We start from the raw sequence: 14,919 nt of genomic DNA, 5'->3' as shown, positions 1-14,919 counted from the left end.
AACAAAAAAAGGGTGTGTGTAAGGTCAGTATGTATTACGCTTGACCCAAGGTAATCAAGGTAAAACAACATTAATGGGGCCGGGGGCGATCCATTTTTGTGCTACATGCTTACAACAGCGGTGGGGTGGTGGTGGTGGTGCTTGCACTCACTTAGCGTCTCCCTGATGCACGAGAAGAACCAGGTGTGGGGTATAGTCAGCAGGTTGGCCACTCAGCCCCTGCCTCTCCCACCGTCCTCTGTCCCATGACCTGCAGCAGCCCCACGCCTCCTGCCTTCTTGATTCTCAGCAGACCAGGACACCCGCTGACGAGACCTCTGCCAACTCTGAGGACCAAGGCGTTATTTTGGGGACTCGGGTGCCCCCGCCCAAACCATGGTCCTTTCACGGGAGAGTTGGGCAGTAAGTCAGGAAGGTCAAAGCAGAATTGAAGCCTTCGAATCCCAGGGTTGGCCAATAGTACAGACTACACCATGCACGGCACTAGAGAACTGCCTGTCTCAGAAGAAGTCCCACCGAATGCGCCTACTCTCCCACGGTTTGGATGTGTCACCAGGAAGAGCCAGTCTCTGGAGAAGGACATCTTGCTTGGTCAGTGAGAATGACACAGCGGCTGCAACAACGGGACCTCTGGGTGCTGGTGAGGATGGTGCCGGACCTGGCTTCGTCTTTGGTGGTTGGGTTTGAGTGGGAGCCTACTCAAAAGTGCTTGACAACAACAACACCATGCAGGAAGGTCTACAATCTTCTCTCCAAATGGTGGTTCTCAGGGAGGGCACAGGTCTGCACACAGGGAGCCGGGGCCTGCTCGCCCTGGTTTGGTTCCCTTGTGGGTGGGGGCCCCTGAGCTGAGGGCCCTCATCCTCATCTAACAGCAAGGGGTCCAAGGCAGTGCCCAGGAGCAAGGGGCCCTCTCTTGGAGCAGCTGCTTCCTGCCCAGCTGCAAGAACTCCACTCCTTACGATCTGAAAGGGTTTCTTTTCTTCTTTGATTTCCAAAGGTCTGGAGTTTCAAAGAAAGAACAACCACTTTGATGTCCTGCCTATTTGCCCAGGGGCTTCCCTGCTGGCCAGGTGGCCAGGACAACCCTGTCCATGTTGATGGGGCTTCCTGGCTCACTGCCAAGATGCAAACACTAGGTCACTCTTGGCACAGGAGCTCAGCCGGCAAACGCAGCTAGCCCCCAACCCCCCTGACAGACACACACACACACACACACACACACACACATCTGGGCACCCAGAAGTGGACCCTGAGCAGGTACTTGTAATGTTATTGGTGATGACAGCATAGTGCCACCAAGGAACAAGTATGATGCCTCACTGCGGACTCAGCAGACCACACACCCCCTGCAGACCCAGTGACCACACACCTCCCTGAAGGACCCAGAGGACCACATACCTCCCTGAAGGACCCAGCGGACCACACACCTCCCTGAAGGACCCAGCGGACCACGCACCTCCCTGAAGGACCCAGCGGACCACGCACCTCCCTGAAGGACCCAGTAGACCACGCACCTCCCTGAAGGACCCAGTGGACCACGCACCTCCCTGAAGGACCCAGTGGACCATGCACCTCCCTAAAGGACCCAGTGGACCACACACCTCCCTGAAGGACCCAGAGGACCACACACTTCCCTGAAGGACCCAGTGGAACACACACCTCCCTGAAGGACCCAGCGGACCACACATCTCCCTGAAGGACCCAGCGGACCACGCACCTCCCTGAAGGACCCAGCGGACCACGCACCTCCCTGAAGGACCCAGAGGAGTACACACCTCCCTGAAGGACCCAGAGGAGTACACACCCGAAGGACCCAGCGGACCGCACACCTCCCTGAAGGACCCAGAGGACTACACACTTCCCTGAAGGACCCAGAGGTCTGCACACCTCCCTGAAGGGCCCAGCGACCACACACCTCCCTGAAAGGCCCAGCACACCACACACCTCCCTGAAGGACCCAGAGGACTACACACCTCCCTGAAGGAGAAGGGTCCCCATAGCAGGGATGTTGGGTGTTCTGCAGGGGTCAGAGAGTGATCAGGGCCACAGAGTGCTCTGCAGAGAGTTAGAAATGTCACATAAGGACTAAGCTGCTCCCCTTCCTGAAACATATCTAGGCCCTGTAGACTCAACCTGGGAGGGGCCGTTTAATCAATAAAGGAAAGAGGACTAAGGGCAAACCCACCAGCTCTGGTAAAACTGTGTCTGGATGAATGAACGCTGCCCCTGCAGCTTCTCTGGGACACTGTTGTCCAGCGTGTTGTGTGTGGTGCCCCATGCCCTGGGCAGCTTTCCTGGATAGCGGGTCTCACTAGGAGCAGACCACCGGGCGCCTCACCCACAGCATCACCAGGCTGTCTGGTCATTTAAGCAGCAAAGCGGATGTTCACCCAAAGTGGCTTTTGAAAACTGCCCTGACAGACAACACTCTGCTCCCCACCACACCCGGCATTACTATTCTAGTGAAAGTAGAAAATGCCCGTCCTGATGTCGCCTCCACAGAGCAATAATGTGACTCATGTCTATCTTCCTCCCTTGCTCCTGCCCTCTGGTCCTCTCTCCCCACCTTTAATCCCCTCCCTCCCTCCCTTCTCTCTGTTTGAAATACAAAGTCTCCTCAAACACAGCAACCTTGAGTGCTGAATCCAGGGGCAACTTCTCTAAGGTGGTCCAGGCATGGAGGCGCTGACCAAAGCCAGGGTCTGGGAGGATAAAGCCCTTGGCCATGAGTCTTTAGCCGTACAGTGAACATGCAGGCCTGAGGGTTCACGAATGGAGGCTTGGCTCTGGATGTGGTGGCGGCGGCAGTGAGCTGGGCCACTGTGGACTCTCTATTCTGGCCCTCGGCTCACTGGCCCAACAGAACTGCCTGAGCTAAATCGTGCCCTCTGTGAACCTTGCAGTTTCTTGCCGCTGCTCTGTCCAAGGCTCCCGTGCCCGGCGTCCATCAGGCTGCTGCTGACTGCAAGGCTGTCTCCTGGAAGCGGCTCTCTCCCCAGGGCTCCCACATCCAGAGATGAGTACATGTGTGAGTGAAATGGCTAAGAGAGTGAGGGTCTTGCACTAATCTGGGCATGAACTGGGCTGAGGAGGGCACTGTCCACCGCCTGGACTCTGCAGAGCGCATTTCGGGGGCGGTCCACCACATGTGTTCCATCGCCAGCACACCCGGTATGCAGGCCTTGCTTGCTGTGTCTCATGAGGAAAGCAGACAAACAGGCCCCCTTCCCTGTTAAGGGGGTGGGGCCGACCCCCAACCTTGCTTGACTCCATAGGGCTCCTGAGCTGAGCACTGATGGTGCTGTGCTTCCTGTGGGTCTCCACGCCTCAGAGCTGCCTCTGGGCATTGGGAAATTTGCTTTCTCTGGCCATCCGGCCATGTGTCAGGCCACTGGTGAAAGGACTTCTCTGAGGAAGGGCGTGGTCTAGTTTGGAATCAAGTGCTGTTGTTTTCATGACGTTTTCCAGGTAATCTAACCGTCAAATGCCAAAAAACCGGAACCCGACCCCCTTTCCATCTTCCTGTGGCCACAGACCCCACAGAGTGGCTTCAAAGTCTTCCTTGCTGCGCTGCCTATCTCCAAAGCCACCGCCCTGGACACCCCTTTCACGCTTAGGGCCTTCCCTGGGGCGGAGATGTCAAGGCACAGACAGGGCCAAGTCAAAAGCAAATCTCCTCTTCCTTTGTGCTAAGACAGCATCACATCAAAGGGAGCAAGCGGGCTGCCTTTGAGTCTCCGTGGGGGAGGCCACTCTTCCTTTCACTGGGAGAGTGATCTCCTCTCGAATCTCCTTACTCAGGAAAAGAAGGACAGAAAGTTTCATTTCCTGCTGTTTGTCGCTGCCCTGCTCTCCTGAATGGGCAACCCCAGCCCTTTGGTGGGAGTTCCAGCTGTTGGTGCCCGTGGGGAGACACAGCTGGGGAAATGCCAGGACTCAGGACCGAGAGAGACCCGTCAGGAACAGGGGTGCTCATATCCCGAGGAGGAAGGTGGGGCGGAGCAGAGAACCCCAGTGTGCCTCACAGCGGCTGCCTGCAGGTGACAGGAGAAGCACTGAGACCCCAGCCAGGTGCTGCCCGGCAGGGCTGAGGTAGCTCCATCACCTGCCATGGAAGGACATGGCTCCCTCCTGGGCACCGACTGCAGCAGACCTGGAAACATCCTGAGCACCCCAGCAGGCTCCCTGATCCTACTCATGGGTCCCCTGGGCCTGCGCCGCACCCACCCCGTGATCCACAAGTGCCTGTGGAAACCAGGCGGTGCCCACTCTCCCTCTCCCCGCCCCCCAACCGCCTGTCCTGGAAACTGTTCTGCGGGCATGCAGGCTGGAGTTTGCAAGAGAAAACTGAGACAGGCCCATCACAGGAGTTTGGGTGGCATGAGGGGCGGGCAGGGCCAACACCATAATCCCTGTTGGTGGGACCCCAAGCCAGCACGGAGCCAGGGCACATTAGGGCAGAGGGGAAGCAGCCCAAAGACATGGGGACAGCCTCAGGGTGGCACCTCAGCCGTCTCGTCCCCTAAGGTCCCGAGTGCCGCACTGGGGCGGGGTCAGGTACACAAGACATCACAGGACAGCACCTGCCTCTCAGCCCAGGCCGGCCAGTGAGCTGGATGCCACGTCCTTTCCCAGGTCATCTGTGCCTTCCTAGCAGCCGGCGTGCCTCTGGGGGTGGTTTCCCCAGGACCTGCGTCCAGGGAGGAGGCTTGCTGTCCACAGAGTTTGCAGACAGAGGCAGGAGTGGGGCGTTATTTCAAAGCATGACAAGAATTCAAGGACGTCCATCTTCGGAAATGGAAAATTAGTACAGCGCACTCCGGGAGGAGGCAGACCTGCCTAGGCAATCCTCAGAGGGGGCGAGCAACCACACCACCCAGCTCACCATCTCGGGCTGAAACTGCCCACCTGGGAAGGACAGCATGTTTGAGAAGGAGGCTGCCTGCTGGCACCCAAGGTGCCACAGTATGGTGCCACATACGAGTGGCCTCTTCTCTGAGGGACACACTGTCCCTGACCATGCGGGAGACAAGTACTGCCCCAGACTGGCTCACCTGAGTCACCACCACGTCGGTGTTATTTCAAAACATGCATTTTACAAACCGACCCAATCACTCCTAGTCTTCAGCGTCCCTCTGCCTACTCAAGCCCATTTCTCAGTCCCTGCCCCCGCTGTGGGCCCTGGGCGGCCCTGGGACACACCACGTCTGACTTGCTGCAGCGTTCTCTAGCTTCGCTGTCTGGACAGAGCTGCTGGCATACACGCTTGTTGAGGGGTGACTGGACAAAGGAGGCACCAGGGACTGTGCCATGCGCCCACCCCAACCTGAGACACACAGCAGGCTGATATCACCTCATTCATGACCCCCCCCCCCCACTGCAGACCACACGTGTCTGGCACTTCCCCTGGTGCACACATGCCCTGGGCACATATTGTGGGAAGTGTTGGCCCTTACTTGGACACCCATGCACACTGGGCCCACGCCAAGGGCGCTTACCTGTCTATGATGGCACACATGTCGATGCTGACATTGGCGAAGCTGCCCGGCGTCCTCTGGGCTACCTCATACAGGTCCACCAGCTGGTCGTCCACCTGGATTTGCTGCATGCAGCCCTGGAAGGACAACGGGAGCAGCAAGAGCCCCGAGCTGGCCATTTGGTTCAGGACACCTGTGGGGACAAGGGAGGGGGTGTTAGGACTGAGTGCTCCAGCTGAATGCAGTCTGTGGGGAGAAGGAAGAGGGTGTTATGTGGCTGGGTGTTCTAGCTGAGCGCAGTTGGTGTTTCAGGGACACGCGCAGGATCGCTCTGGGGGGAAGCTAGTTTGAGGGCCCCACCATCCCAAAACTTTCCCTCTTGACACCTTCCTTCTCCCTCTGCCACCTGGGCTCCCTGTCCGAGGTGCCCTCAGACCTGTGGAGCCACGCTGTGATCCACAGGAGGCTAGTTCGGCCCAGAGACACTGGCCTGCCACGGGCTTTCTCAACTGCCGAAACCCATCACAGCCTTCTGAGGCCCCATGCCAGCTAACAGCCAGGCAGTGCTCTTTGCACACCCGTCCTGCATGTCTAAGATATTCCACACTCACTGCCAGCCAGGCAATCCCCACTCACAGGGACCCCGGTGGTGTCGTCGAGTATGCGTTGGGCTGCTAGCAACTAGGGTAGCAGTTCGAAGCCCCAGCAGCAGCCCTGGAGAAAGAGGAGGCTTTCTGCTCGGATCGAGATCGACGGCCGCTGACCCCCACAAAGGCGCTTCTACTCGGACCTGCAGGGTCGCCAGGAGTGTCCGGTAGTCACATCGAGCAATGCCCACGGAGGGGCATGCGTGAGGACCGAGGGTCTGACATGGAGGTCTTTGGGAGGACGAGGGGCCAGGAGGAGTGTCCACTGCGGGCTCTGCCAGACCATGGCGCGCGCACACGCACACACACACACACACACACACATCCAAGTTTTGACAAGACCACGAAAGGTTATTTATGGCTCAGTACCTGCGTCTAGGCCCCCGAGGGTCCCTGTCACTCACTCACTCACTCACTCACTCACTCACTCACTCACTCACTCACTCACTCACGTGCTCACTCACCCCGTTCAAACCTGCCCGCTGCCTGCGTGCTGAATTCTGCCCCTCATCCAACTTCCTTCTCAGGAGGAGGGCAAGAACCAAGAGAGGAGTGGCCGAAACGTGGAGCCGTCTCCCGGGAGCTGCTGGAACCTTACCACAGTTACGCCCGTCGGCAGGCCCATTGTGTGGATGTTCCCGTGGGATCTCATTTTCTCCCCTCTTCTCTATCCTTGCTTCCCTTTCAGGCCCGCGAGGTGCAGTGGGAGGATGAAGAAACAGAGAGAAGAAAATAGCTGCGCAAGAGCCCAGGCTCGCCTGATCCTGAAGACCAAGGAGGCGTTCATCGGGAGTGTCAAGAGTGAACCCCATGATGCGAAGGAGCCTCATAGGGAACCCCCTGAGAAGACACTCTTACCTAACCCACCCACTGTTTGAGGAGGAGGCTGTGTGACCCTGAACAGGTGTGATGACCCAGTGCCTGGAGTCCTCCTGTTTGTTTTAAGCACCCAGGATGGCCCAGACCCTAAAGAAGGGGTCACCACCAGGCTCCCAAACCATTCTCTCTGCCATCGAGGTGGTGCCCACGCAAAGCAACCTTGCAGGACAGGGTAGAACTGCCCCCAAATGTTTCCAAGACGGTCACTCTTTACCGGAGTAGAAAGTTTCATTTTTCTCTCAGGAATCGGTGGCCAGTGGCCATGTGGTCAGCGGCCTGACTCAGAACCACTATGCCACCAGGGCTGTAGCCACCAGAGAAGGACATTCCCCGCCCCTAAAGCCTAAAGGCCCGCAGACCCACTACCCTGTTTTCCCGAAAGTAAGACATCCCCCAAAAATAAGACCTACTCACACTTTTGCCTCTCACTGAAATATAAGGCATCTCCCTGAAAATAAGTCCTCCCCCAAAATAAGGCTCCCTGAAGCTACTGTAACTCTGGACTCTGGACTGTAGTGGCGAGAGCCGCCACACAGCTCACTGTTGGCTGCAGTGCAGCTGGAGCAGACAGGAAGTGTGAGGTCTCTTTTAATAAAACAATAAACAATAAATGTGCACCGTATTCTTCTTCATGGAAAAATAAGACATCCCCTGAAAATAAGACCTAGTGCATATTTGGGAGCAAAAATTGATATAAGACACTGTCTTATATTCGGGGAAACAGGGTACATGGGATCACTGGTTCCTCTGTCTCTGAAACAAGCTAGGGAAAAACCAAACAAACAGAGGACCAGCTTGGGCTATGAGTTTACTGCCCTCCGCCCTCCTCCGCAACCCCTGGCCCATGGCACCTCTCTACGTCTGGCTTTTAGCAGCTGTATCTGAAAATGTTGCATACCCTGCAGCGCATGCCTGTGGAACGTGTTATGTTTTGCAGGAGCCCTGGAAGGTAGGCTCAGAGACTCACGGTCCCTTAAGCCATGGCCCTCAAACTACTGTAGAACGCGGGCCATGAGGGTGCCTGATTCTTTAGACATCGGCAAGGAGCCTGGCAGCTTAGTGAGCCAGGCTCTGGGTTGTGAGCTGTTTGGTCAGAAGCTCAGGGCCCCCGTCTCTCTGTGGGAGAATGATGGGCTTCCTGTCCCCAGAAGAACTTGCAGGTCTGTCCTCTCCCGTGGGGTTGCCATGAGTCAGCATCCACTTGGTGGCAGTGGCCAGAGGCCATTACAGAAGAGAGGTGGGACCAAATCCTAGGCTGCCTTTCCTCCCCGTCAGCTTTTGGACAGACAGAACCAAGGCAACTTGACTTTGTGGACCTTACAGGATTGCCCGACCACCAGATGCGCATCTTGAAGGGGTTGGCAATTTCATTGAGCCCAGAAGGCTTTCGGAGAGAGGAGCATATTGGAGAAAGTGTTGCCCAGGAAGAAGGACAGTTAGGCCTTTCCCAAAGGGGCTAAGGGATAGGGGTCACTCAGTGATGATCTGTTGATACTGGAACCCAGGTTTGGGCGATGCCTGCTCTGACAACGTGGTCAGTGGGGAAGAGACAAGGGGGCTCAGGCTTTGAGCATGCTCTCTTCTGCCTTCATTCCCATGGGAGGCCCAAACTCCACACCTTTCACTATCACCTCTAGAATATACCCTTAAAAGCTGGGACAAGTTTGATACTCAGACCTGAAAAATAAAAAGACCGGAAGTATTGTGCAACATGGCTTGGGCTCAGTATAAATCAGGCCATGGGAAAATGTGGGCTGGAATAATCTAAATTACGATACCACTGCACAGTTAGCTCTGCTTTGCTCAAGGCAAGGAAAGTGGAGAGCGGTCCCTTATTTACAGGCCTTCATGGTCCCGAAAGTGCTCTCCGATTGTGCAGAAAATTCTAAAACGGACTCTGCCTTCTGGCACATCTTGGCAAAAAATAAACCAGAACCCAAGAGTGTAAAAGCTCATGTCTCCATGTGTGACCTCAGGAGCCAATGGCTCCTTCTGCCCTAGAGCCAATCCCTCCCAGTTCAGAGCTGGTCTGTCCAGGGAAAGCAAGGTGGAAAGGCAGACAGGGCTGAAGCCCAAGACACTACCCAGGTGTCTTCTACTCATTTCTTTATGAGACCCCCAGAGACAGACAGCACAGTCAGGGTCCAAGTCTCACCCCCACATAGGGCACACACATTAAAGATGAAGTCAGAGGTTTGACACCTGCCCCCAGCAGGTATAGTCTTGGCTGGAGGAAGAAATGCTAACCCGTGCCTGTTCTTGGGAAAACATACATCAATGTCATCTTTTAAGAGGCTTTAACTATCTCCCAGCATGAGCGTATTAAGGAAAAAACCTTGGCATGTGCCAACAGAATACATATTCAAAATGGTAATTCTCTGCCAAGGACAGAAGCAGTTCTGTATGCAGACGCCCACTGGGATTATGGTTCAATAGAAGGGAAGTGGCCAAGGGACCGCATGCTCTTTGTCTTTTACAAGGAAGGAAAAAAAATTCAACAGAAACTAATCAGTTACAGTGAACCAGCAACCCCTGAGCAAGGGCGTAAATAAAATCCAACTGCCTTCTTAGCCAGACTGCAGGAGGTGCTAGTTCAACATGTTGAGTCCCACAGGATGCTGTCATTGGTAGGTGCCATGCGTCAGTTCTGACCCAGAGCAGCCCTTTGCAAACAGAACCAAACACTGCCGGGTCCCGCATCCTCCTCCTGCGATTCCAGTCCATCGTTTCAGCCACTGTGTCAATTGCGTGACCGTGAAGGCCTTCCTCTTGTTCACCGTCCCTCTCCTTTACTGAGCATGGTGTCTTCACCAGGGCGGTCTCTCCTGTTAACATGTTCCAAGTATGTAAGACAAAGTCTCACCATCCTTGCCTCTAAGGAGCACTCCGGCCATACACTACCCAGGACAGATCTGTTTGTCCTGCTGGCAGTTTGTGATGCTTTCAATGTTCTTAGCCAGCCCCGCTATTCAAGTGCACCGATTCTTCCTCAGCCATCCATAGTCAAGGTCCACCTTTCACAGGCCACAGGAGAAATATTCCACAGGACGGACAGTGAAAAGATGAGTGTATAATTCAACCTGCTCTAGACATCAGGGAGAAAATATGAACATTAGGAGTGAGCTCAGCGATTCCCATGGAGGGACATTAAAAGCAGCTTCCTCCGTGCTCGATGACAGGAAGCTAGAGGGGGAGCGTTGGACGTCACGGAGAAGTGTAGGAGAGAAGGCAGGCTCTGTTCCTGGTGCTCCTCCAGGGATGGTGGCCTCAGGATGACATAAGGGACACCCTGAAAAGCTCCCAGTGGGAGCTTCCACAGAGGCAGGGGACTGGAAGCGGGGATGTCCTGAACTGAAACATCCCACAATCCGTGTCTCCTGTGCCCGAAGCTCGGCCACTGGACGAGGGTTTTCCCTGAGAGCTGAACGAACTCTGGTTGGCAACCCAAACCAGAAGCTGGAAGCAAGAATGGAAGCCCTAGCAGCTGGGCCCCGGTGCCAGAGGGCGGGCACGGGAAGAGCGATGACCCCAAGAGCCGGGAGGCCCTCGCTTAGATTGCAGCCTTGGGTCTGATGGCCTTGGCCTGCCAGGTCCCTTTGCTCTGGGTGTCCTGCTGATCACACCCTCTTCCATGGGACGGAGCCTGGGGTGACCCTAAAGCCACCATCAGGCCCATTCATTTCCAGCAGAGCCGATTTCTCCACGCTCACCTGCTTCACTCCTGTTGCGTGCGGCCCCTCCGTCCGTGGCCAGGGAGAGACATTTTAAGCAAAGGGAGGACACTGCGCCGTCCGAGTCAGCTCTACCTACTTGTCCAGCAAGAAGCATTTACAGAAGGATAATCGCCACCACCACCCCACTCCCAGAAGACCTTGGACGGTATCCCTTGGGGAAGGGGTGCTAAGTTGAGAAGGGCGATGGGGCAGATGAGACATGGGTCCTCTTCAATGGAAGAGCCGGAGACTGGACGGTGTGGGCTGGGAAACCCAGGTGGTCATGCTGTCTCACACGGCTGGGCTGGCCCTTGGCTTCCGAGGCATGGCAGCCCAGACACAGCATGAGCTCTGGGGGAAAGGGGTGCCCAGAGCTGGAAAGGGGTGGAAATCCAGCCAATAACAGAGGATGCACGAGGCAGCCAGCCAAGGGAGTAAAGACCACCAGTAGTGGGATAAAAACCTAGCTCTCCATTCTGCATGGCCCCCAGAGCCGCTGGGGCTAGGAGCAGCTCCCCAGTAAAACCACCGTCCCATTAGAATAAAACGCACATGATTTACACAGAGCCCTGCTGCTTTGCGACCATTAAGCCTTTCCAATGGGAGCATGTGTCTGGGCGATGGTGCATCTAAAATCCCCTCCATGAGGATGTGAGGCTCCGCAGGGTCTCTAGAAGGTTCCCCAAGCTTGTCTATCATGTGCGATCCCCCCCCAACCTTGCCCATCAGAACAAACTTAAACTAAAGCTCAGCCTGTGGAGAAATCTGAAGTTAGTCACAGTCACTGCAGTCTGATTCTGTACACGTGGCAAAGCAACGCCAAGATTTACATGGAGTGGGTTGGGACCAAGGCATGTCATTAAGAACATAGCAGTGAGTTTTGCATAAATGGAAAGCAGTCACGAGTCCTGTTTTTCAGCATCATATTCTGTTAGAATAGGGCCGTGGTTCTCAACCATCCTAATGCCGCGACCCTTTAACACAGTTTCTCAAGTTGTGGTGACCCCCAACCATAACATTATTTTCATTGCTACTTCATCACTGTCATTTTACTAGTATTATGAATCATAATGTAAATATCTGATAGGCAGGATGTATTTTCATTGTTATAAATTGAACGTAGGTAAAGCATAGTGATTAATCACAAAAGCAATACGTAATGATATATTGTGAAGCATTTATTTCCAATGACAAATAAATGAAATTTTGCCTTGGAGCATGGTGTAGCATGGGTAACAGTCTTCACGACGGGGACGCATGTGTGGACATATCTGCATGTGGGCGGACCCACTTGGAGATACAGGAGTGATGTCTCAGTTCCCAAGAACATTGGAAATATGTGTTTTCCGATGGTCTTAGGCGACCCCTGTGAAAGGGTTGTTTGACGCCCAAAGGGGTCTCGACCTTCAGGTTGAGAACCACCGAAGTAGGGAGAATTGCTGAGTGAGACAGAAACCTCCTTTCTCACTCCTTTAACGGGTTGCATCATTTCATGCTTAATGGACATCGTATACACGCATTTGAGAGTTAATCCCAGAGACGTAGATTACCTTTGACCAGCACAATAGTATACACAGATAGACCTATATGGAAGTTATCCATCCATCCATCCATCCATCCATCCATCCATCCACCCATGCTTCACCAGGGTTACTTTGCGGATTACAAGTTGGGCTTCTAACTGCAGGGTCCTCACTCCGGATCCACTGGCCCCTTCACGGGTGAAAGATGCAACTTTCTGCTCTGGGAAGTAGTTACAGCCTCAAAATCCGACAGGAGTCCAGATGAATCAGAAGCAATCTATATATCTAACTATCTTCCTATATCTATCTATCTATCTATCTATCTATCTATCTATCTATCTATCTATCTATCTATCTATCTAATCTTTTTGTTTATCTTTCTACCTAAGATCTATCAAATCTCTTTTGTCTGTTTTTATCTATGAAGTCAAAGGGCTGAATGAAAATTTCCAAAGGAAGCTCGAGATGACCAAGTCAAATATTATAATGAAATGTTCAAGGACAAAAAGCTAGGAAACCCAAAAGGAAGAACACATGTAGTACATCTTAAACTGAAAATAACTCAAGAGAAAACTCAAGCTTCAAGTTGTAACGTTGAAGATTCTATGGGCAAAATATTGAATGATACCAGATGGACCAAAAGAAGAAGGAAAGAACACACAGAGTCACTGAAGCACAAAGAACTAGCCGACACTCCGCCATCTCAGGAGGCAGCGTAGGAGCGAGAAGCAATGGTGCTGGAGGAAGAAGTGCAAGCTGCACTGGAAGCATTCGCCCAAAACCCAAAAAACCCCAAACCCCCTCATGGAATTGATGGGATATCCATGGAAATGTTTCAACAAGCCGATGAAGCACTGGAAGCACTCACTCATCCAAGCCAGGAAATCTGGCAGACAGGTACAGCTGACAGGAAAAGATCCATATTTGTAATGTTCCAACAGAATGCACAAATAATAGAACGATAGCCTTAATGTCACATTCAACAATGGTTTGCATCAATTTAAGCTGGGTTCAGAAGAGGGCGTGGAACAAGGGGTATCATTGCTGATGTCACAAGGATTTTGGGTAAAAACAGAGAATACAAGAAAAATGTGTACTGGTGTTTTATTGATTATGCTTACACATTTGACTGTGTGGATCATAAGAAACTATGGATAACCTTGAGAAGAATGGGAATTCAAGAATAATTCACTGTGCTCATGGGAAACGTATACATGAAGCAAGAGACTGTCGTGAGAACAGGACAGGGGAATATTGTGTGATTTAAAATCAGGAAAAGTGTGTGTCAGGGTTGGATCCTCTCACCATCCTTATTATTCAAGCTGTCTGCTGAGCAAATCGTCAGAGGACCGGGATTATGTGAAGAAGAATGTGGCATCAGGGATGGCGGAAGGCTTATGAACCCCTGTGTTATGCAGAAGACACAACCTTGTTTCCTGAAAGGACCTGAAGCCCTTGCCAACAAAGTTTAAGGATTATAGCCGTCAGTATGGATCACAAATCAATGTAAAGAAGACCCAAATCTTCACAAGTAAATCAGTAGGTGACATCATGATAAGTGGAGGAAGGCTGAGGTTGCCCACGGTTTCATCTTGCTCAGATCCACAATCAATACTCACGGGAGCAGCAGTTAAAGGGATCAAGGGATGTACTGCGTTGCTTAAATGTGGTGCGCAAGACCTCTTTAAAGTAGCCAAAAACAAGATGGTACTCGAGGGCTATGGCAAGCTTAACCAAGCCATGACATTTTCAATTGCCTCCGTATCCGTGTGAGAGTTGGACAGTGAGGAGGGAAGGCTGAAGAAGAATTGATGCATTTGAGAGTGGTGCTCGAGAAACCTACTGAAAGTACCATGGACTGCCAAAGGACAAACCCTTGTGTCTTGGAAGAAATGTGGCCAGACTGTCTGACATACTGTGCGCAGGTTGCCGGCGAGACCAGTCCTCCTGCTTGGTGAAGTGGAGGGCAGTGGGAAAAGATGGATTGACATGATTGCCACAACGGGTGCAGGCAGAGGCCCACGTGGGGAGAGGGTGTCAGGGCCAGGGCGTGACTTGTTCTGTTGTACATGGGCTTGCTCTGGGTTGGAACCAACCCCATGGCACCCGGCAGTAACAACTATCTCTCCCTCTTCTATCATCTGTCACCTCTCGATGTGTCTTTCTGATCTATCTTCTATCTTCAATGGTGGTTTTCAATAGGTAGTTCCATCTAGCGTCTATTTTCAAGTTAGGGCAGGAGACCCCATGCAAAATGCTGCTTGGTCCTGCTCCACCTCCACCCCCACGATTAGCTGTGATTGCACCACGTTCCCCAGGATTTTCATTTGCTGATGCTTTTAATTAGGTCCCCAGGCTTTTCTTCCTAGTCCTTCTTAGTCCTTAGTACGCTGTCCTTCCGCCGTGACTAGTCGCTCCTGACAAGTTGTTCAACTCTCAGCATCATTGCTTCTGAGCAGCACTCTGGCTGTACCTCAAGATAGGTTCCCCAACCCCCACCCTCAGGCAGTTTGTGAAATACACACTATTCTTTGAATATTCAAGAGTCTTAAAATAGACAGAGCAACTATGCAAGGATCCAAAATGAGGAGGTCTGTTAGTGACAGCGAGGCCTTCCCTGGTCTAAAGCAGCCAGGAACACAGGCCATGCAGGTTGGACACAATCCTCTGCTTACAG

The 14,919-nt window shown here is 53.1% G+C and overlaps 1 protein-coding gene across 1 annotated transcript in view; it reads right to left on the bottom strand.

Moving 5' to 3' along the window:
- CNTNAP2 (contactin associated protein 2) overlaps nt 1–14,919 on the bottom strand; it is a 973,876-nt gene that overhangs the window by 416,490 nt on the left and 542,467 nt on the right. Inside the window, exon 10 of the mRNA XM_075557443.1 lies at nt 5,502–5,673. Within this exon, the coding sequence (XP_075413558.1) occupies nt 5,502–5,673 (172 nt within the window). The remainder of the gene's footprint in view (nt 1–5,501; nt 5,674–14,919) is intronic.

The sequence above is a fragment of the Tenrec ecaudatus genome, chromosome 9, assembly GCF_050624435.1.
Source record: "Tenrec ecaudatus isolate mTenEca1 chromosome 9, mTenEca1.hap1, whole genome shotgun sequence".
Lineage (NCBI taxonomy): Eukaryota > Metazoa > Chordata > Mammalia > Afrosoricida > Tenrecidae > Tenrec > Tenrec ecaudatus.
Note: the sequence above shows the minus strand (reverse complement) of the source record. Positions and strands in the feature narration are given on the sequence as shown.